The sequence below is a fragment of the Nylanderia fulva genome, unplaced genomic scaffold (genome assembly GCF_048542155.1).
Source record: "Nylanderia fulva isolate GAGA-0341 unplaced genomic scaffold, ASM4854215v1 Scaffold23, whole genome shotgun sequence".
Lineage (NCBI taxonomy): Eukaryota > Metazoa > Arthropoda > Insecta > Hymenoptera > Formicidae > Nylanderia > Nylanderia fulva.
In genome coordinates this window covers 2,619,609-2,640,006 of record NW_028190293.1, presented here as the reverse complement: position 1 = coordinate 2,640,006, position 20,398 = coordinate 2,619,609, and the positions used below count along the sequence as shown (strand labels likewise).

Sequence of the window (20,398 nt, the reverse complement as noted above, 5' to 3'; positions counted from 1 at the left end):
TGACAGAAAAAATTCCTCTTAAGGAAAAGAAAAAAAAGACACAAAAAAATTCGCACATTACATTATAGAAACTTTGTTTTATTTTAATAATATACTTATATAAGGTTGCGTGATTGTCACGTGAATAAAAATAGATTAGATATTAAGGCAATTGAATGGCAGTAATAAGTCTACGAAAGTGTTAAGTATTATTGACGTAAATTTACGCTAGTGAGAAAAATGTCTACGCTTTATTAATGACATGATTCTTTGATAAATGATAGTTATATTATAGTCATCAGCAGCGATTATTGATAACGTTTGCCCCTATGTTTAATGTTCATAAATTACTCGAATAAAAGTGGTAATTACAGCACTGTTGACACAAAAGAAAAATAAATTAATTGTCACTCAAAGTTAGATTCTTGAACAAAATTAAAAATTCCAAAATAACACAGCGTACGAACACGTATAACGACAGTTCTAATTTTAAATGACAGATGGTCTAATAACAGTCCGACGATCAGTAATTATATTCCGTAAATGGGTTTCCATCGCACCAAATTATCTCCCAGATCATCTTGGCGAATGACTACAGTTTGCTGAGGAACGAACGCGAAGTGCTCGCGCGTTGCGTAAGCTTCGGGATAGGGTGGAGAGGAAAGGCGATGGAATATCAGCGCACATACACACACACGCACAGGGGAAGGGAGGGAAAGAGGGAAGGCTAGCAAGCAACCCTTCGAGCGAGGCCGGTGCGGCAGGAAGGAAACGCGAAATAAATATAGCGCGGCGCAGAGAGCGCGAGCGGCGAGCTTGGGAGCGGCGTGGGCGAAGGGGAGGAGAGGGTCCGAGCCGGGGACTGAAACTGGACGGTCAGAAAGATACATATTTTTAAATATTTTAGTCACGGTCCGCAATCGCCTCGTCACGCAGCCTTGCCACCTACTGCCTGCTATACCCATTACGTACCTACTACTTACCAGGTACGTGCCTGGGCATCGCCGCGGGTACGCCGCGCGTTTCTGGCTTCCTCGTAACCCGTTGCGATTTTCTCTCTCTCTCTCTCTCTCGTTCCTTTGTGACTATCCGGTGTGTAGGTAGGTAACTATGGCGCACACAACACGCGAGTGTTCGCCGGCCGAGCGTGTGCGTGCGTTCCGCGTGTATACCGCCGTATCGCGCGACTCCACGTTCACGCGAGAGCTTTTACTGGTCGAAACGCTTCGGCTGCGCCGGGAAATGTAACTCGCCGCAAACCGTCTCTACCGCTGCCTGTCGCAATGTCGTCCTCGATGGCCGACGTTGAAGATGGAGAACGGCCGCTATTCCCTGTGTTGCCTTTCCAGATTATTAGAGATACACGTCCCTTTCTTGAATAACTGATTACAGAAGGATCGATTGAAAATGTTTCTTATCATTCTTGTTCAGTGATTTTTTATTTTTTTAAATCGAAGGTTTTGTTACGAAATGAAATCAATACTTTATATTCGCAATTTGATAGATTGGAAATTATTGATGGAGAATAATTTTTTCGAGATTGTATATGTATTCATAAATAAAATATTTCGAGCTATTTTTAGAGTAGAAAAGAAGCATGCTATCGCGAAATTGATGTCTTCGTACTAAATGTTTTTATCTCGGCCTTAAATAATCTTATTATAATAATGTGCAACAATTATTGTGGACAGCGGTCGCATGCATAATTCATCATTGCGCATACATATTGCATACTTTTTTTTATCTATGTAGGTATTACTTTTCAATTATCGCGACAAGACAATGTTGTGTGTTGTTTTCAACTCAATATCTCGAATGATATTTTAGCGAACGTTATTTAAAGCGCGTGTTTGTTTTTCGAACAATCCGCTTTTGTACCGTACATGCTGCATTCCGTATTCGTTTTCAGAACACCGGATGTCCTCGAGTCGTCATCTTCACCGGACATTGTGCCCGTAAGGCATGGTAACGCGATTCTTTTGTCTTGCCGCCTTTGTTGAATGCTATTCTTGTGCTCAGCTTTTTTCGCAGCTTTCCTTTTTTCCTAGATATAACATTGAAACATTTTACATTGTTAATACATTGAGAATAAATATGATATTAAGATTTACATCGTTTATACATTGACTTTGAATACGATTTATTAATATAAATATCGATGTCTCAAACTTTTTTGTTAGAGTCGCGCATTAATTCCAATTTGCGAAATCGAACAAAGTAATTCCGCGCGGAACGTTAACGCAAGAGACCAAGTTCCGAGATCTCGACGAGCTTAGCGAGGATCAGCGCGAAAGATCAAGCGAGGACGGAGGAAAAGGTTTTCACGGGTGGAAAGTGAAAATCCCCGCTAAGGTGGAAGCGGATTCGTCCTTAAGTACGCGGGATCTCGCGCGGATTCGAGAAGCAGCGCGGTGGCCTGACACGAATTTAACGAGTAGACGCGTCATTAAGGGGGTGTTGGATATACGGGGCCGTAAGCCGAACGGGGGTGAGGGTTGCGGGAGAGGGGTGCGGGAGCAAGCTGCGGTGGAAATGAAGGCGCACCGTGCCTGGAAAAATGCGAGCCTCCGTCTCCCCGCATACATTTCCATACATCAACCTATCTAGCTACAGTTGGTGCGAGCGCGACGCGGGCGAGCGAAGGAGGAGAGAGTCTGTGGATAAGGGGACCAACGGAATAAATCCAACTAATTAGACGAGAAAAACCGCGGATTAATTACCCGTCGCCTTTGCCTCTTCCTACCGGCCCGTCTCTTCACCATCTTTCTCCCGAGACTCTCTCGCACCCTTTCCGGTTGCCCGAGAGAGCGCGGTAAACAATTTTTCATTCCTCATCCCTACAGTCTTCCACGTCAATTATTGCGATCGTTGTACAAAGTTTCAGATAATGCGAGGAATTATATATCTCTAATATCTAATTAATCGTAAATTCTTTGTCATTTGTTGAAGATTTTGAAATTTAGAGAAAACTTTTCCATTTTATCCAATATATCTTTGACAATCAGTTTTGTTTAAGGATCTTTCCCCTTGTGTATATCTTTTGCAAAATGCTGATCTGCCGAATAAAAGGCTCGCGTTGCGCTCTCTCGCAAGGCAAATACCGGAACGAAAGCAAAAGTAGGAGGATGACAGAGGTGCGAGGCTTACCGGGGAGTCTTTATAGCGCGTCTACAATTGTATACGCACATACACACACACACCCTCGTGCAAACAGCTATGGAAGCTTTCTCGCGGCGCGGAGTGTTTGCGAGCCGTTCGAAAGCTCTCGGCTTCGAGCGAGTCCGTAGCTAGGGGATGGTGGTGGAAACGGAAGGATAGAAGGCTGAAATGCAGATTTCGCGCGACTCTCGAGTCTCGAAAGCACCTCAACCTCCTCTGCTCGCACTCTCACGCCTTCTGCCCGTCCCATTCCTCTCGTTCCTGCCACCCTTACTACTACGGTTCACCTTTTCCCTATCCTCGATCTTTGGCATCCAGCGTTTCTCATCTTCTCGCCACTCGTCTTCTGTATGCCCGACCCTACGATTTACTTAGCGCTTAGACTCACTTTAGGGCTTCTATACTATCGCCGAAAGAGATATCTGTCAGTGACCGACTGCTTGGACTGCTTTACCGAATATGCTTGATGTTTCAACGCGTTTCGATCCCTGATAATCGGCAGTATAATATAGTACGTGATATTTCTCGCTAAAGCTACTTAATATGAATCGACGCGATAGATATTTTTATACAGTGGAGTATATTTGGATGTAATTAAAATTTTCTCATATACGTTTCGAGTTCATAAATTTTGCGAAGGAGAAGTTAAAATACGAGTACCTTTCCACTCTCGCGAGATTGTCTTAGGGGCGACATAAATTCACCCCGAGATTTCTGTCAAACTATGCCGGAGGACAGAGCCTGGCGCATCCCGCGCGTTCTCCCGGATATATCTGAGAGTCTAATAATTCATTTTATGGAAATAACACCGAGCGGGAAAGCCCGGTCAGAGGACACGGCGCGATCGGTGCCGAGACCGGTTGGGGAGAAGAGACAGCATATTTTCCCCGAAATTTAGCGCGGCCGATTTCGAGCCAATAAATCAAACTGACCGGTCCCGGGGATAGATCTCCATATCGAAATTCCTTAGCATATAGAGTGCAAGCTTGCGTAACCCCTCGGACTTCCGTCCGTCGGAGTTACTTTGGATCGAGGGGAACGTTAGTCGTCCCGTCTGCTTCCTCAGCAAGTCGGCTGTATCCTTCACGACTCGCGGAGATGATGGTCCACCGAAGCCCGGCTCGCTATTTTATGAGGCGGGGTTCTCTCTGTATGGAGATGGCTGGCACCGGCGACGGCGACTGGTTGACTGAATAAAAATTACGGAATATGTTGCATATAAAGTAAGTGAAAAACAGACCGAGATGATGAATTACCGCGGGAACAAGAGGGGGTGGCGAAGATAACGCCCAGCGCCATCGATCACGAGCCATGGCCAGCAATGACGCGACCTCTTTTCTCCTCACCTCTGACTGCCGCATCTCCTCCTCGTGTCGCGGACGAGATTATCGTCTACTTCCTCCTCACCGGATCTCTCACCCGATACACACAGAGGCTCTATCAATTTCTTACTTCCTCCCAGAAGCTAACACGCCGCGGGCTCAAATGACAAGCGCGGTTAAACAAAGAGCTCCTGTGCCTCGACGTTATTAATGGAACCGCCTTCGGCATCTTCTCGTCATTTGTGTTTCGAGCAGCGAGAAAGAAATTAATTTTAAGATTAATAAGCTTCTAATATCTTTTCATCTTTAAATACAGCGACGTATTTAAACGGATATTTAAAATATAAATTGATGATATCGACAAGCTACACGAAAGATCAATTAAGAGTCTATAAAGTCCCACGTATTCACCTTAATTTCTATCGCGATGTCCGAGCATGTGCACGAGCCGGGTGTCCCATCAGATAGGTCAGCCTTTCGTTTCAGCCTTTTTCCGGTGACTCTCGACGACGGTGACGGCGTGACGGTTACAGTCACGGTCCTTCTCTCCTCTTTCTCTCTCCCCGTGTCACCCTCGGTGAACCACCCCGTCGCAAGAGCATCTGACGCGCTGTCCCAGCAGGCCCCTGGGCTCTTTAGATCGTATCACGGAGGTCACGGTGCTTATACGCCGGCCGCTAACATATTTTTAAGCACCGACGATAGCGTCTACCGGACACGGCCAGTGCGCGCACCGATACGATATAGCCCAACAACCACGAGCGCGAGGACGACGACGACCGGTAGGGTATATAATACGCAAGAGAGTAGGAACTGAGCGTGGATGCGCGTTTATCATGCGAGAGAGATAGAACCGGAGATAGAGAGAGAGAAACTCGTATGAACGAGCGCGTGGGTACTTGTTACTTACGCCTGCGTTCCACGAGAGAATGGCACCTGTCGCGCAAGGTGTGCTACCAAACTTCTTTCTCCTTCGTTACGATCATCCACCAGGGGAAAAGAATAATTATATGCCGGCGGTATCGACAAAAATTATTATCGGCCACCCTGAACAATCCGTTTAATTGAAAAAAACAAGTTTAACATTTTTTAATCTTATGAAAAATCGGATTTTTCCCGCATTATTTGTCAATGTAATTAGATAAGATCGGTTGCCGCAGACATCGCCATACTTCAAGCTTGAAGTAGTCGATCGTTACAGATTCTTTTAGAGTAAAATCGGTGTTGACAAAATATAAGAATGCGCGACTCTCCAAAATCGAACAGGTTTTTGGTTTCGTCGATGTTGAGATATCTATAAATAAAAAAGAAAAGGTGGATGTCGGCTCTCGTGTGCGGCTGCGTACGCGTGAAAGTGTAAGTTTGGCCTACGCGGACCCAGTGCAGGTGAACGTTTGCCGCATACGCGCGCGCTCGGAGCAGGTGGACCAACGATCTTCGGGGCCAGCACGAACCGACACGGCTGACCTCGGACATCGGAGCGGCAATCGGTGAGATCCAGACGAGGCTTCTTGCAGCTGCACTTTACATTGTCGCGTGTGCGCGCGGCTTTATACAAAGGCCAATCGGGCACAGCGCCAATACGGACTGTTAATCATAACAATCGAATCTTGTAAAGGAATCAATTATTCTTCGATGTTCGGTGTGTTTCAATTTTTCGAAAACATTTCTCTTCATATTGCAATCTCACATTGAACATTGAACACATTAAATCTTTCAAGTATAATGAAATTTTATGCAACTGTCTCGATGCACAAACAGATGATGGCAATCCTTATTTATATAGCTGAATATTGAAATGTTTTTCTTAACGTAAAATCAATAGCCTTTAGTACGAGCCACAGATTAGGGAGTACTTATTGATACTCGTGATTAAAAAAAAATGATTTCCTACCCCGTTCCAATTCATTATCAAACGACGTCGCGGTGGAAAGCTCAACATTCGGCCGCGTTATCGCAAGGTCGAGACCTAGAATACGACCTCAGGATAAGGTCCTGCGAGCTTTTCCGAGATTCCTGCTTTACCACGTGGGTATCCGCGCCCACGCGAAAAGACAAAGGGCATAAGGGGGCTGCGGGGGAGGGTTTGGCATCGGGGATACGAACCCCCGGGTGGCAAGTAGATCCCTGCAACGGGCGAGCTTGCGCTTTTCACCTCGCTCGGGCTTTCGCGCGGTAAAGCGCGGCGCTTCGCGTCTCTCGGCGACTTCCGGCAGCTGGCCTCTCTACAGGCTTTTCCCGGAACTACAGTTCCGGTGGGAACCGCAGGCGTTCGTATCGCGACGTGCCGCAAGGGCGATCTCCTCTTTATCGGCGCCCTCGGGTGCGCTTCTCCTCGAGACACCCTTCGTTTCTTCGTCTTTTTTTTCTCCCTCTCGACACAGGTAGACGCGAGAACCTAAGACGCGGACAGAGAGGGCGGCAAGGGAGGAGACGAAGGAGTCGTCGACCGGGCGTCGTCATAAGGAGATATCGCGCGAGATACGCGGACGCGCTGTCACGGCTGGCGCACTGCGCGGCCTAACGTGTGCCGCTGTCATACCAATTAATCGCCGGGAGATTCTTATCGCCATGGGATGTTTTCAGTCACTCGAGCTCTCTTTCTCCCTGTCTCCTCGGTTCGTCTCCCTTCTCCCGAGATCGCTCTGTCGCGCCGCGTGTATACGCACGCCTTCCGGTCTTAATTTATGAAAATCGCGCGCGACGCGTAACGCACCGGCTTTAGAAACTATGGGTTCTTTGAGAAACGAAAAAAAAAAAAAAAAGAAACTATGGCGGCGGAAGTTCTTTGAAAAGCTCTCTTGCGCGCAGCGAGTTTGCCGCTCGATAGCTCGCGGATCGATTTGATGTCATAACCACGTCCGCCGCCGTGACGTGACGATGGCTTCGCTAAGCGATATACTGACAATGAGTGGTTTCGGTAAGAAATATCGCTTTCGTATTTAGCGGAGTTTTGCGGCTAATGATTATGCAACGGAAAGACGAAAGAATTATAAATGGAAGAATGATAATTCCAAATCTTTCTCGAGGATGAAATAATTATATCTATTTCTTTTCGCTGATAATGATCTTTCTGGCAAAATTCGCAAGCTATGGAAATAATTTTAGAATTCGCTGATTTAACGCGAAACTTGGTTGAGTGACTGAAAAGTTAAGTTTGCAAAATGGAAATTAGCTGTTTGCAAAATGAGGTCAATTGTACAGTATAAATGTTACTAAAAGTTGGAGCTATAATTCAATGCTCTTTTCCTTTCCAAAGACAAGTAGCTTGAAAATTTTCCTCGCGGAAGGTCTCTCGAAGCGAGAGAGAGAGAGAGAGAGAGGAGGCATCTCTCTTATTTCGGCTGACACGACAGTATCATTCGATCCATGGGAACATCGTTTTGTATTCCGCGTAAGTAGCGAGACTCTCGACCTCGCGGGTGTGTGAATGAAATTCAAGGCGGGTCGTCGGTCAGCCCGGCTAGGATCTCGCGCTTGTCCTTGTCCCGTTCTTGCATGTCGTCTCGACGAGGACGTGGATCGACGTGAACAAGAATGATGCGAGCGCACGCGCGTGTACGGGATATATGCGAGAGAACGTGGGAAGATCGCGCGAGAAAAATCGGTCGATTCGCGACGGTAGGATTCGTACATGACACCTCGACATCAGGCGATTATCAAGTTCCGCGACACAAAGCCGTTCTCACGTATTTTCTTTCGGAATATACCGATTCTCGCGTTTATCTCTTTTACCTCGGTATATCTTGAGCGGTATAAATTTATTACGATCGCAATTAGCCATCTACAATCGACTCTGTCCGTTCTTTCGCGCTAATTACGATTTCGGGAAGCCTTCACAGGCTAATCTGACGACTGAGATTACCGAGATATCATGACAGGTAAACTAAAGTTGAACGCACGAGAGGGAAAAAAGCGCACGGTATATAGAGACGCTGTCTCTGTTTTGGTTTGCGCAAACAGCGAGCCGATGGAGGAGAAGGAGAGAGAGAGAGAGAGAGAGGAGAGAGCGTGTAACCGGAGGGAAACAGAAATAGGAGACGGGATGGACGAAAAGAGGAGCGAGAGGGAGAAGCATCGCGAACAAGAGGAAGCAGCGAGTGATTGATTTTTGTCGTGGCTTTGCCCGACGCTATCCGCTATATCCGCGATTGTGCAGACCCGCAGGGGATATTCCCGGCGACGACGGCGGGCGCCGCGACGCCATCCACCGATTGGCGGTTGCCATCCCCCAGGGGCGGCGCTAATCACCAGACCGTGCAGCAGCGTGAGTCTGTACTGCACTCGCCTCGAAAGCACTCTACCGTGCATCGGTGCCTCCGATGTATATACGTATATATATATACATAACATATATATATATATATATATATATATATATATATATACATATAACCCAGCCATATACATGCATGCTATATACATATATATATATACATATGTATGTATATGTATGTATAAGAGCAACTGCACCGCGAACACGCGCATACGTACACGTACATGCGCGAAAACGAAAGTGTGCGAGCAGGGTCCCCTCTCGCGTTAGAGCTCGCGAGAGAGCACATCGCGGAGTCGGGAACAGGATGTAAAGCGACGACTATGACGACGGGAAATGGAGTCGCGCGGCGATCGCTTTGTTCTCGAGCTGGAACGAGAGGGAAAGAATTCCACTACCGGCGGATGACCGGTTGGGGATATGGAGTCCCGAGTGTGTGCCGCGAGAGAGATTCGCTCAATCTCCGGTACGCGATCGGATTGGCGAACCGATAAGGCGAGCGATCGGTGACATCGAGACACGTTAGGTCTAGCGTTAAATCTCTCTAGTCGGTTGGATCGAGCGCGCGCTCGGTCTCTCGTGCAAAGTTCAACGTCGTCGTGGTATGCGCGAAGCGGCTTCAAAGACGGCCGATAAGATGCGAGATAGGACGGATGCGCGACTCTGAGAAACGTCGGAATCTAACGTCTAATCGCTCCGCGAACGTGGGAGCCGCGTGCGTTAAATAGAGGTCGTATTATGAAGTCTCCTGGTAGCTCCGAGGGAAGACGTGACGCGTGAAAACCTAGTTATTGGCCACTTTACGAGTTTCTAATTAAGATAATCAATTGTATTCAGTTTTATATGTCGAGATAATCATTTCTTTTTTTCATTTTCTAACGATAACGCACATTACTTGTCTCTTTAAAAAATAAAAAAAAAGGACCGAGATTTATCGGGGAATAAATTTTTTAAAAATCGATATATGTAAGTTGAAAATCTCATTTGCGTATATGGAACGAATCGACGAAGGTCGGCCCGATCACTTTCGCGTAATTGAGACTCGCGCGAGAACCGTCGCGCTTTAAATCGTTTAGCTCTCCTTGCCGAATATTATTTCTTTATCTTCTTTTTATATTTTCTCTCATCAATTCTAAAAAAAGATATTGTAATAAATATAAATACATTTGCGCAAAGTTATAACGCATATTTCACGACGCAGCATGATGCTCCAACTTTGGTATTTATTAGTATGCAAATTAGTACTCGAAATTAAACAGCTCCATACAAATACCATCCACCGGCTCTCTCTCTCTCTCTACCTCCCCTGATATTCCGGGGTAAAACCATTGCGTGCGTGTTCAATACCGATTCGCGTCATGGTGCAAAATGAACAAGAATCATCGTAGCGTGAGTTTGACGCGCCGCAGCCGTCTCTCGGACGACACGGTGAGAAAGCGGGAGCGTCGGTCGCTCGATTTTGCGGTTTTCAGTCGGACGACGACGATCAAAACCACCGGCGTTGATTTACGAGGGTATGTCGTGGCGCGTCGAAGAGAAACCTGGCGCGGATCGGGTGGAGAATGGGGGTTTAGGGATCGCGCGTTGGTGGCAGCCAAGGCGGGCAGCAACGATACACACCGTTCGGCGGCAATGTAGTTGATAAAGGCCGATAAATCGCGAGTAAAACGGAGTGATAATATCGCGCGACGATGGTAGGGGTGGGATCGTTGGAGGTGGAAGGGAACTCGGAGGAGAAGACGACAATGGTAGTGGCCGTGTAGGTGGCAAGGATGCGAAAGAGGTTCGAGGGGGAAACGACGTTTCTGCCTCGACGACGGCGGCCAGAGGGTGCGGCGGGCACAAAAGGGAAGGTGGTCGAGTTTCCCGAGGTGGGGAAGTCGCGGACTCGAAGTGGGGGAGTTGGTCGCGTAGAGGGATGAGAAGAGGGGTAGAGAGGGGTACGTTTCTCGTTGTCGCTTAGGCGAGAGACGAAAGAGAAGCCGTCGCTGCGAGGACAACGTAGGAGGGACCAATGGACATGCGCGGGTGTACCGCGACACCACGGCGACCTTCTGGCCACCTCCAGAAACAAAATGGCTACCTTGCCTTCTGACATTACCGAGAGATGGCGATAGAACCATGTTCGTCAGCTTTTGCTCAGGTTTCGTTCGGACTTGACAGATATTAGAAGGAAACTTTTTTTTTCGATGTAATAGGTAGGTCAGGCGCTAGCAGAAAGGGAGAACGTCGAATCTCGGGTTATTATGCAACGGGATCATATTCGATTCACCTATCGATGTGGCGAGAAGACCTTTCAGGTATATAGTCAACGATTTCTTATCTTCGTGTCCGCGAAATGAACGTACACGATTACGCAACCCCCTGGCAGATACTACTATCAGTAGTTACTAGACAGGGTTATCAGCGTGACTCGTACGGTGTATGAATTAATATTAGATGCCGCGAAGAGCGCGTTTATACGTGTAATCAATGCTCCTCTGCGGAATTATATCGAGCGAAACGCCGGGGAGGCGTTATCGGAACTACCGATCGTGTGTTTGATTTACAAGATGCTCGAGAAACCGTGCGCGCGCGCGCGCGCGCGTGCACTTCACACATGCGCATTCTCGCGTGTAACGCAGCGGTAGATAGTTATTCGATACACGGCGTTAATTTGTCGAAAGCATTCGCGTCAGCGGCGCGAGAGTGAATATCATTTGAATGCATTAAGCATTCCTGCGTATATACGCGCTCTCGCGTAGTTAAGTAGCGCGCGCGTGCACGCGGGGCCGAGATCGCGCTCGCGTTCTTCGGGATCGAAAGCCATATATTTCAGACGCTGCGTCTCTTCCGTGTCTGATTCGAAAGATAATCGAGTCACGCTTAACACGCTTCACTTTACACGCCGGCATTTATGCGCGCAGTTACAACATAATTATGGCCGATGATCGTCGCGATAAAACTGATCTGCGGCGCGAACGGATTCCAATGTCAAATTTATTCCGGGTGAAAAGGATGTATAATTATTTAGCAAATTGTTCATTTAACATCAGGACTTCATTTATAATTGCTACCCGGATTTTCTGTCATATTATGTATATACGTACCCGCAGGATAAGAAAACACGATAAAGCGAGACACCCTTCGTATATGATTCGTGCGGTCCATTTCTCATATGCGATGACATATTTTTCCTGAAGCAAAAGAAAAATAGATTTAACGATGAATAGGTTCGAATAAGAAAAAAGAAAAGAAAGAAATTGATAAAATATTTCGTGACATTAGCGCCTTGTTCAATCTAATTCCTCGATGTTAAAAATTCATTCAAGAATCACCGATACATCGGTAAAAATGGCGATCTAAATTCAGTGAAATAAACATTCCCCGAGGTATACAGCGAACCCCGCGGTTTCTCTTCCACGGAATAAAAATGTCAGCGCACGTCTGCGGGCAATGGTATAGCGTTAGGTCGAGGAAGAAACCTATATCTCTTCTCTCACTCCCCATGCTCGTGGTTACAAGGAATCGTCTCGCAGAAATTTTCGCAAGACGGGCCTGTCGGAGACATTGATTGGCGAGCGACGAGGCGCACGGTCGGTCCGAGCATCGGTCGCTTCAGCGTCGACTGAATGTTTTTAGGATGGTAGATAGGAGCCCTCATGCATATTCAACGGCACTCTCAACTCCTCCGTCACAGGAGGGAAAGAACCACCCCGCGCGCCCGGCACACCCCTTCGGCTCTCTATACCTCGATAGAGAGAAAGGAGACGGGATAGAGATGGAGCGACGACTGTTCGGATGTATAGACGGATGAGCAAGAGAGAGAGAGTGACACAGAAAAAGGGAGAGAGGAAGAGAGAGAGAGAGAAAAGGAATCTGTAGGGGTGCTCACGATTTCCTTCATATTCTACGTCGGCTTTCGTCGACGGTCGAAGATAACCAAGCGGCGGCGACGTCTACCAACGATCCCGGATGACGATCGCGCGCGCACGAGATTATCCCAACTTCCCGGGAAATTCCGGGGAATGACAGGTGAATCGTACTGTACTGTTCCGGACGACGACTTCCGTCTTGGAGCGTTGCTTACGCTTTTCGTCGTCGTTATTAAGTTTGTACGAATGTAGATCAGCTTTAACAGAGGAAATTGCGACAGTTTACTCGAAATATCGAAAATGATTAATTTTTTCGCGAGGTATCCTCGCGAGTTTCGATCAGGCGTGCGAAGCGCTCGTATGTTACCGTTGTCGAGGAAGACGTCCGGATCGGAGAACTAGGGTGACCTCGTATATCCGCGGGGTGACTCGTAACGGATCGCGTGGTTACGATAGCGCGCCTTGACCTCGCATCGAGTCCGATCCACCGATAAGATACTACGGCGAGGAGACGAAGCCGCGGTGCTAAAGTCCAGTGTTCTTTGTGTGTCACCGTTGATGCCCGAACTCGCGATTGTCACGCAATTTATTCAACCGACGATTGATAAATCTCTTCAGTTCGGTTTCGAGGAAAAATCGAACGAGAAATTATTTTAATAATTAGTTCCGTAGATTTAAAAATCGATTGCAAATTAGATTTGTAAGAATTTTCTATAATTAAATACAAATACTATATATAAATGGAATAAAATAATTTGTTTGTTTCATCTCGTTTGTTCCACATGATTTATTCTTCCCACTACGGAAAGACGTTCGGAGTGAAAAGTCGGGGTTATCATCTGCGAGACGTCTGGCTAAGGTAAGGGCGAAACTACTTTTGGATTATCCGATAGTTTTTCACTCGCGGGAAGATTTAACGTTTCGCGTGGAAACCATCAAAAGCCAGATGTATATAAATGTGGCTCTATATATATATATATAAATACTATTCGGTGAAAAAGAAAGAGAGAGAGAGAGAAACGAAGGGGGAGAGATGATCCATCAGTCGTTTTGGAAAAGCACGGAGAAAGTTCGACGCACGTTGTAGGGACCAGCTTACGGGGGAAGGAAGTGTTCGGTTACGATGGCGATAAATTTCGAACGGAGGATTTCGCGGTTGAGAACTGCGGAAGCGTCGGCTATAGTCGGCGGAGGCTGAGTCCGTGGCTTCTCCGGGGATTGATATCCCTCGTCTTCCCCTTTGATATCACCCTCGCGAGCTAGCGGGCGAATTTTCCCCCGCGCCCACCCCCGCCATCGCCCTTGTTCATTCCGGTCGACACCCCCTTTGTGCGGGAAAGACAGATCGAACCACCCTGTTTACACTGCGACGCGATGATTTGCCAAATTAATTAGTCTTCCCTTGTCGCTTTCTCTCTCTCTCTCTTCTTCGTTCTCTCTTTCTCCACCTTTTGCCAGTCCTCTGCATTCTCCTATGAACCAGGAGGAGACGCTGCGCGTCTTCGCCTGTGCGTTGAATGGCCTCGGCGTGTAAAAACCGCGAATAATCTTCGCCGCATAGAACCCGGCTTTCATTAACGGCGAGAAGGATGGGCTGCACGGTAATTTCTAACGAGGCTGCGAGCGGGTTCTCGCCGCGCTGCAAAAACCTTTCTTCTGCGTCTCGGTCGTGGTGGTGGTAGGCGTGACACCGAAACGGGATCGTTACCACAAAAATGGAGTGACCCAATAAAAGAAGCGGAGACGCGCAAGACGAAGAGAATTTGCATTACGAATAGTTGCCAAGTTTCTTTCCTAACTCATCCGTTCCTCGTCAAGATTAAAAATATCCGGTGCGGTCATTAATCCTACGACGAAGAGTATATAATGTTCTTTTTTTTTTTTTTTTTACAGAATTTTATTTATTTTTTTTTTTTAATCCGAATTTTCCGAAGGTGAGTCATCATCCGCGCGATTAATACAGCCTCCAAATATCGGAGCTATTTAACGAAGGGTCGCATCGCGGATGATGCGAACGATAAGCATTTTCGAGATCCCTTTCGTCGAGAGGTTAGCGCGGAACGTGGTGGAAGTCTCTCGCTCGTAAAACGTCGAAGAGTTTCTTTTTCGCGGTACCTCGTCGCTCCGGGCGTCGAGAGTAAGGGCGGTGCCGGTGAAATGAAATTAAACGGGTCCCTTTTTCGTCGTCGGAGCATCTCGTTCGCGGTAAAAACGAGTGTGGACATCCGGCACTAACCCCACGGCGACGCGGTGGTAATGCTGACGGTGGTAATGTTGCTGAAGTGACGAACGAAGAGCAGCCAAATCCGGTGTGCGTATTATCGCTCGTTATTCCTATTATCGATGATACTAATTTTTGCTTCTTTTATGATAAATGACATTTCGGCGTAACACGATCGTACGTACAGTCGTTCGCTTTTTCCCCGACATATCTTCGTGGTTCTCTCATTAACATATTTTACAGTCGCGCGAAAATACAATCCCGTTGTCGACGATATTTCACGAAACGCGGCATACCGCATACCAACAATGTTTATCCGGGAGAACCGAACGAAACAAAGATTCCTCTCGGTATCTGGGATTTTGCTCGGGGTCATTATTTATCGTCAGCCCCGAGGAGGGACAACTGCGACGGCGATCAAGATACGGTAAATGCACGTAGACAAACCGAGAATATATATATATATACGCGAGGAATCGCGGAAGGAAAAGAGGACGGTGCGAGTAATCAGACGGATAGATCGTCTTGTTTTCGCGTTTTCTCCGAAACGAAACCAATCCTCCTTCTCGTACGCCTTCTTCTTCTTCCTCTTCTTGGTCTTTAAGCGAACGACAATCGATACCTGGCGAGGCCAGGCGGTGGTGAGGCAGGCGAGAAAGAGAGAGGGTGGAAAGACGGAAGGAAAAGGGGTGGCAGGGTGGCGCCTCATATTTTGCTCATTAGCGTCAGCATCGTCGTCAGCGTCGGGACGCCCTCACTTCGCGCGCGCGGCACAGCTAAGGGTGGAGAGGGACCATCCATCATCTTGTCCTCCGTTTCGTTCACGTCCCACTCCCCTACTTCTCTCTCCTCCTCTCTTACTCTTCGCTCTTCGCTCGTTTCCGAGATCTCTCGCGTTCGTTCTATCGACGAACGGCGCCGGTTCTTGTTGGAACGAATGGGAAAATATATCGCTTCGACGAGTAAACAATCGATCACAAATTTCTATGCTATCTCGACGATGATCTATATTTTCTAATTATCAATAGTAATTGTAGAAATTTATTCAAGTAACCCTTTGGAGAAATTAAGAGAATTTGCTAAACCGTTCACCCGGAAACTGGTTTTGCGCCCAAGTGGAACACGAGCGTTCTTTTATTCTCCAAAGGAATTGTTACACTCGCGCGTTTTCGTTTTCACAACGAGACGCATCGTTGCCTATGTTTGCGAGGTGATTATGGAAATGTTCGCGAGCGTTTCACGAATCGGCGCGCGAAACAACACACAAGCGTTTCGATTCCCTCGATCGATCGGCGGATTCTGCCCGATGCTGCGAAATCGCCGCGCACATATTGACGGCCCTGACTTGGTGCTTCTGCTATGCGGCGGTTTCTTCTCACGAAGTCGCACGATGGGCGACGCGCGGTTGCGGTTACCAGCAGCTACCTACTTTCGCATGAAATCCGTTTTTAGCGACAGATCGTAAAGCGATTTATGTGTACGACCGGCTGTAACGCCGATAGTAAACGGTAAACGCAGCTCGCCTGGAATCCCCAGGCCTGAACCTGCCGCCACCGCGGTTAGTTGTCGCGTAAAGGACTTTATTACCCGTACCACCTCGCGTGCCACCTAGTTACGCTTCAATAGAAAAATCATAAACAGCCCTTTTTATACACGAACCCCGCCCATAACTCGACCGCCACCCTTTATTTGGGAAACGCCGCGCCGCTCGAATCGACCCGTCATTTTCTTTTCGTATGTATCGCCGATCATCGGCAATTAAAGTTTTTTTTACAAAGACGAGATTAAGATATCGGGATAATAAACTGTATGTTTGTGAGAGAGACGAAAGTATTTTATTATTATTCACACAATGTAGTTGTAGCGTACAATCAGATTAATGTGGAATATAAATTGTTAATTAGGGGCATGTCCTTGGCACGTGCCTTTTTCATGGTATATGATCGCTAATGCAAATATCGGTTGTTTAACGCGTAAAGAGATTACGATAAAAATATGAGCGCCCGTTTGACGTTTAGAACTTTAATTTAAATCTTTAGAGAAAAAAGTTTGTTTCGCGGTTACAACCCGCAACAATTTTATTTCAGACCGAAGGCCACGTGCGGCATATACTCTTTCAAAATATCTCTCTTTCGCTGTATTACAAATTATCATTTAATTTTATAAATTATAAATTTTAATAATTATTTTATAAATTATTTTTACAAATTATTCTATCAAATTATAAATACGTATACATAATTAATAATCGCGAAATAAACACGGTGCTTGAGATTCTTGCGCTCATGGACAGTATTGCGTGTGCGTCTTTGCGGATTAATTGATGTAATTGATGGCGTTTGATTGACTAGTAATTACCAACTAATTACAGATGTTCGACAAACGAAACGCGTACATCGGTCGGATGTATAATAATGCATTTACATCGCGTATCGATAGGCGCAAATACGTATAGCGATCGTTTTATCGCGCGCCTTCGCTAGCTTCGTCATAAATGCAGTTGGCAGTCAATGCCGTAGCCCACGCGCGACGCGATTCGCGTGGGATAATGCATCTCGTAAAACAGGTTGTTGCGTAAGGAAAATCCTAAGCATTCGCGCGGGCCGACAAGCGAGACGACGCTTATAAGTAAATGACACACACGCGTGTTTTCAGATTTAAGGTAGATTAAGCCTTCGCGATGCATTAACCTTGGAACGACAATGCGCGATATAATCCATCCGTCAATCGTTACAAGGAGCTGTCAAAGAGTCGAATTAATACATATAGATTTAGAAAACTGTCTCCAACTTTGATCGACACATATAAATCCATCGAGATTTGGATTTTCATAGTAAAGAACGTTCGATTTCGCCAAAAGGCGGATCGAAGTCTTCGAATCGATAGTGTCGCTGGTATATCTACGTGAAAACGACGTATACACACACACACACACGTAAAGACGGGCGTGTGGCTGTGCATGCGTAACGGAGCGTGTCTTGCGATCGAAGTAGGCGGTCGCGTCGCTCCATCCGGTGTTCCCGACTTTCGGTGCGCCGAGTAGCAGCTTTTTATACCTCTCCGCCTTTACCTGTCCCCATCTCACGTCCGTCGGTCGTCGAGTGGTTCGGAGGACAAAACATGGACCTGAATGTAAAGTCCGAAAAACCGTCGCGGTGAACAAGCTGATTTTGTTGAAACAGAAACGGCGGCGCTCGACTGATGTTTTTATAACGGCAAAATCGGTTTCTTGCATACAATGGCAGAAAATCGCGTCTTTTTCTGCCCGACGAACGACCAATTTAAGATATATTTACCAAACCGAGCGCTACTTGCGTTCTCGCGATAAATGAGCATAAAATAAAATCGATTTATGCGGCGAAAAATTAATGACGGATCATGAGGTCTAGAGACTTAGGAAACAGCTGAGCGTTAATTCCGTGTGAGTTTCTATAATGTTATCAAAAAATTAAGTAACACCCGGCATCACTTTGCCAGATCCCAGATTTCTCGAGAAAAATCGACGATATCCGTGCTTTCGCGACGAAGCGCGAATACTCCGAGTTTTAACGTTCCGATCATCGAATCGTCCGTGTCGATCACATGCGTGCGAGATTTGGCGGAGACGTGGAACGAGACAAAAAAAAAAAAAAAAAAAAACGACGGAACGGCGAAAGGCGGCGACAGACGAAGGGGTGCGCTGCGAGAAAGGGAGGCTGCCGGGAGATCTCTCTCATCTCGCTCTTTCTCTCTCTCTTGTATAGCGTGCCCATCAGCGCGCGGAGAACGAGCAGTGACAGAACGAGATGGAGTGACTAAGGGAAGGGAGGGAGGGATGGCAAATGCGTTGGAATGGGACATACACCCCTTCGTCCTCTCCCCCGAGTTACGCGGAAGAGGGGGCGTACAGACACGGTGCCCATGGAAACGCGCAGGCGCCTTTCGCCAAAGACCCTCGGCCCTTCGACGAATTCCCTCTCTCTCTCTCTCTCTCATTCTCTTTGTCATTTCTCTCTCACTCTCCCTCTATCACGCACCCTTACTTTCCCTCGCTCTCTACCTGTCTCTCTTCCTTCCGCCCTCTGGCTTACTATCTATCTGCCCGTCTATCTGTCTTCGTCTTCATCGTTTCTCATCCGACTCCCTCCGTTCCTCCCAGCCCCTCGTGGCCGCCTACTCTCCGTAATACGCACTAAACACCCCATAGGCCGCGTGTAGGCTTTCCGGGGGGTTGCACGCGCGTGTTTACCCTTCGGGGCGCAATACCGCCCAGGCGTTTCGGCGCCGATAACGCCTTGGACCTTGCCTCGAAGAGAAGAAACAACGCCATGACGTCGATCGGGATAACGCTCGACCTGCGATCGGGCGCCTGCCCGTCCGAATGTCCGAAAGTTATCGATGCATCTCGCCAGTTGCATGCATTCACGGATTCCGTTCAGGAAAGCGTTCAACGTCGATCTAGAGCGTTAGATAATATGTAACGCGCTTTCTTCCTTTTCTTTTTCACGCTTTGCATCTCTTGTTTAGGTAATCGTGATTTCGAATAAAGTTTTCGCTCCTTTGATCCAGTTGTTTTATCATTTATCGCATCGATCAATTGGAACGCTTATTGTTGCAAAATTAATAAAAGTTTGAAAATCGAAAGTTGTTGTCTTTTATCTCTTACCTTTTTCACGAGTTTTCGAAAATCACTCTCAGAAGCATCAACTTAAACGCAATACTAATCAATTTGTTATCGGTCTTTTTACTTTCTCGATTTAGTAAAGAAAAAAAAAATCTCAAGTTGAGTTCAGAAATCAATAACTAGCAGGTTCTAAATACAAAAAATTAGTCCGATGCTCGTTATGTATTTATAAATAAAATATGCTAATTCGTGAAAATGAAGTAAAGACTCGCCGCAGACGATCGCCGATCTCGAGATACCGAAAGGTGAACGTCTCGTGGCTCGAGCGAGCGTTTGACGGGCGTTTACGGGCGGCGAATGCGTACGAAGCGTGCGTGAACAATGGCGAAGAATCTAGGTGCCACCGTAGCACGTAAGCGAGATAGACCCATAAAAATGCTAATTCCTATCGACCGAGCGGGCGCGCGAGGCTGCCGCCATCGCCACCGCTCACTTGCATGCCATTAGCCCACAGACCTCGACAAACGTAACTCGGTGTTACATCGCCGATGTGTCTGTTTCTCTCTCTCTCTCTCTTGTTCTCATCGTTTTATCACTCGATTCGATCCCGCCGATTGAAATCGATAGATCCCTAGAAATATTATTACTCGACGCATCGTTGACGTAAAATAGCCAAATTTTGTTCGGGTCGAGAAAAGGGTAGGGGGTGAAAGCACGACAACGACAGAAGCGAGACTAATCTCCGTTACGAGCGTCGTGGATCGGATCCATCAATCTAGATTATAATTAATTGATAGCGGGTGGGTGGCGCGGCCACATCGGACTGGCCGTATATACGCCAAGGCCTGGCAGTGTATTGTACATCGGGTATTAGGGGGTGCACAGGGGTGACTGTCGGTCTGTCTGTTGTCGACTCTTTATCGCGCCCTCGGTGAGTCGTCTTATGCATCTTTCATGAGGCAACCATCCAAGGGGTCCACGCCA

The 20,398-nt window shown here is 47.0% G+C and overlaps 1 protein-coding gene and 2 long non-coding RNA genes across 11 annotated transcripts in view; 1 reads left to right on the top strand and 2 right to left on the bottom strand.

Moving 5' to 3' along the window:
* Positions 1 to 20,398, bottom strand: part of LOC114931714 (uncharacterized) — a 112,293-nt gene that overhangs the window by 3,712 nt on the left and 88,183 nt on the right. For 4 of the 9 annotated variants that reach the window (XR_003819725.2, XR_014924733.1, XR_003819737.1 and 1 more), the window contains exons 4-6: positions 11,826 to 11,912; positions 1,863 to 2,023; positions 963 to 1,361 (exon numbers count right to left, since the gene is read on the bottom strand). Coding sequence is in view for 2 of the 9 variants with exons in the window: in XM_085483048.1 (XP_085339174.1) it covers positions 1,333 to 1,361; positions 1,858 to 2,023; positions 11,826 to 11,912 (282 nt within the window). In the remaining 7 variants the exon portion in view is untranslated. Of the gene's footprint in view, positions 1 to 951; positions 1,362 to 1,857; positions 2,024 to 11,825; positions 11,913 to 20,398 lie in introns of those variants that run through there. The other 5 variants (XR_003819738.1, XM_085483048.1, XR_014924734.1 and 2 more) reach the window with 5 other exon arrangements.
* The window catches only part of LOC114931747 (uncharacterized), a 205,643-nt gene that overhangs the window by 102,755 nt on the left and 82,490 nt on the right, over positions 1 to 20,398 (top strand). The window lies entirely within an intron of this gene.
* Positions 4,070 to 8,807, bottom strand: LOC114931768 (uncharacterized). Its single transcript, XR_003819754.2, has 2 exons — positions 4,872 to 8,807; positions 4,070 to 4,689 (listed from the first exon to the last, which is right to left on the bottom strand). It is a non-coding gene; the product is annotated as an uncharacterized LOC114931768 (long non-coding RNA).